A 2,371-nucleotide genomic window follows, 5' to 3' on the forward strand; every position below is an offset into this window, starting at 1 on the left:
TGATGCCAACTGCGAAGCCCCAAGAAATGGATGCCAGCATGCTAGGTCGTTGGAGTCGTTTCTGACTCTTTCAGACCCTATGGATTGTAGCCCACCAGGCTCCTCTGTCCGTGGGATTTTCCAGGCAAGAATACTGGAGTGGGTTGCCAGGCCCTCTTCCAGGGGATCTTTCTGACCCAGGGATCGAACCTGCCATTCCTGCAACTCCTGCATTGTAGGCAGATTCTTTACCGCTGAGCCGCCTGGGAAGCACACACTGCTCTTTATTGGTTGCAAATCCAATGGACGGAGGAGCCTGGGCTGCGGTCCATGGGATCCCTAAGAGTTGGACACGACTGAGCGACTTCACTTTCACTTTTCACTTTCATGCACTGGAGAAGGAAACGGCAACCCACTCCAGTGTTCTTGCCTGGAGAATCCCAGGGATGGGGGAGCCTGGTGGGCTGCCGTCTGTGGGGTCGCACAGAGTCGGACACGACTGAAGCGACTTAGCAGCAGTAGCAGCAGCAGCATACCCCATATAAAAATCCCTGGATGATACCTAAATATAGGTGGGAGAATGAAAATGAAAAAGGCCAATGAAACTTTTAGGGATAGAATTTTGACCATAAAGATCCTTAAAATCGCTGACTGAGAAACCACGAATAGAAATAACCATTTAGAAAAGTGACGAGTTGCAATACGTTAAGAAAATAGTACACGGTTTTCCATCGAACAAATGGCACAACCAACTGTTATTGAAGCAAACTTGATGAGGTTTTTAACGTTTTCCTTTGGATGGAAATGTTTTAAAGATGGATTGTAGGGCATACGTAAAGAACCCAGAGTGGATGGACGTGGCTCTTTATCACTACAGGTCTTTTCCCTTCGAGTGGTTCTGATAAGAGTCTTTGGTTTGCGATGCTGCGGTGGTCATGAGGCAGTTCATCTGCGGGTGTTGTATCTGATGACCGACTTGGTGGCCTCGGACACTGCGTGCTTGCCGATCTCCCCAGGCAAGAGAAGACGCACGGCTCTCTGGATCTCTCCACTCGTGATGGTGCAGTGCTTGCTGGAGTGGGCCAGGCTCCCGGCCTCTTCGGCGATCTGCTCAAACATATGCTTCACGAACGAATGCATGACGTTCATGGCCTCGTGAGAGAGACTCAGGCCTGTGTGCACTTGCTTCAGCACCCTGCGGAAATAGGTGGCGAAGCTTGCAAAGTTGTCCTGATGGCAGCGGCGGCGGTGGCGGCGGCCCTTAGCTGTCTTCCGTTTCGCCTTCTTTGGCTTAGCGTCATAGGGCTCCGGTTCGGAGGGCTCCGATTCTGAGGTCTCTGTTTCAGAGGGCTCCGTTTCAGAGGGCTCTGTTTTGGAGGTTCCGGCTTCGTTGGTGCCAGGGTCTTCCTCAGAGTTGTCAGAGGATGGTTGAGCCATGTCGGAGCCACCAGTCCCCACTACTCAGAGGAAAGGACATGCGGGGGTTGAAGGCAGTTTGCGGAGTTTATAAGCCCTGCTCTCTCTGAAGTCACAAACACTGTCCATATCTGATTGGATAAAATGCAAGACAGGAGGCCTGTTACTATGGCAGCCCATGTCACGTGACACTGGATGCTCCACCCCCAACTCCCACCGCCCCTCCCCCAAGTTTAACCACACAGTCAGTCAAACTCAGTGGTATCTTTAAACTTTGCGTGACTTCCACCAGAAAAATCTTTGAACACTGCCCCATGAAGGAGACAGTCATCTATTCACCTCAGCTGATTTATGTCTACTATTGATGCATGAGAAGTTTCAAAGATGTCACCAAAGCCATCTAAGTTGAAAAATGTAATAATCACTTAGAGCTTCCTGAAAGAGTCTGACTGACCTCCATAACTCAAACTCTTTCAGACATCAGAGTGACTCAGGTCACTTGGTAGACATTTTACTCCAACACAGAATCTTTTCCTTCTGATTGACCTACAGTCCCATGAGCAGAAACTCCTGACTTCCTCAGCAGAGTGCTCCTGAAAATCATAGCAATTAGTTGACCAGCTATTATCTCCAAAACTTATCAAAGCCAATGATCACTATGAAGAGAATGGCAAAATCCCATTTGCCAAATACAGAACACAAACGGAAATAGGAATACTTACTAAGACTATTTAACATTTTGCAAATTTTAAATTGTTTTCTTAAACATTATTTAGGTCCCCCAAATACCACACAATCTGGAATTGATTAATGATTTATAGTGGTTATTTCTCAAAAAATGATCACTCTTATTGCTGAAAAACCACCAGAGTGAGAGAAAAAGAATAAAAAGAGAGAGAGAGAAAACAGCTAGGAATAAACGTACCTAAGGTGGTGAAAGACCTGTACTTAGAAAGAATAAGACCCTGATCAAAGA

At 47.2% G+C, this 2,371-nt stretch overlaps 1 protein-coding gene across 1 annotated transcript; it reads right to left on the reverse strand.

The window, feature by feature from the left end:
• Positions 1-726: 726 nt before the first annotated feature.
• On the reverse strand, positions 727-1,530 carry LOC139181231 (histone H2B 1/2-like). Its single transcript, XM_070784135.1, has one exon. The coding sequence runs from the start codon at positions 1,414-1,416 to the stop codon at positions 925-927; it is 492 nt and encodes a 163-aa protein (XP_070640236.1). The 5' UTR covers positions 1,417-1,530; the 3' UTR covers positions 727-924.
• Between the last annotated feature and the right edge of the window lie 841 nt (positions 1,531-2,371).

This window comes from Bos indicus, chromosome X (assembly GCF_029378745.1).
Source record: "Bos indicus isolate NIAB-ARS_2022 breed Sahiwal x Tharparkar chromosome X, NIAB-ARS_B.indTharparkar_mat_pri_1.0, whole genome shotgun sequence".
In the NCBI taxonomy this organism is placed as follows: Eukaryota; Metazoa; Chordata; class Mammalia; order Artiodactyla; family Bovidae; genus Bos; species Bos indicus.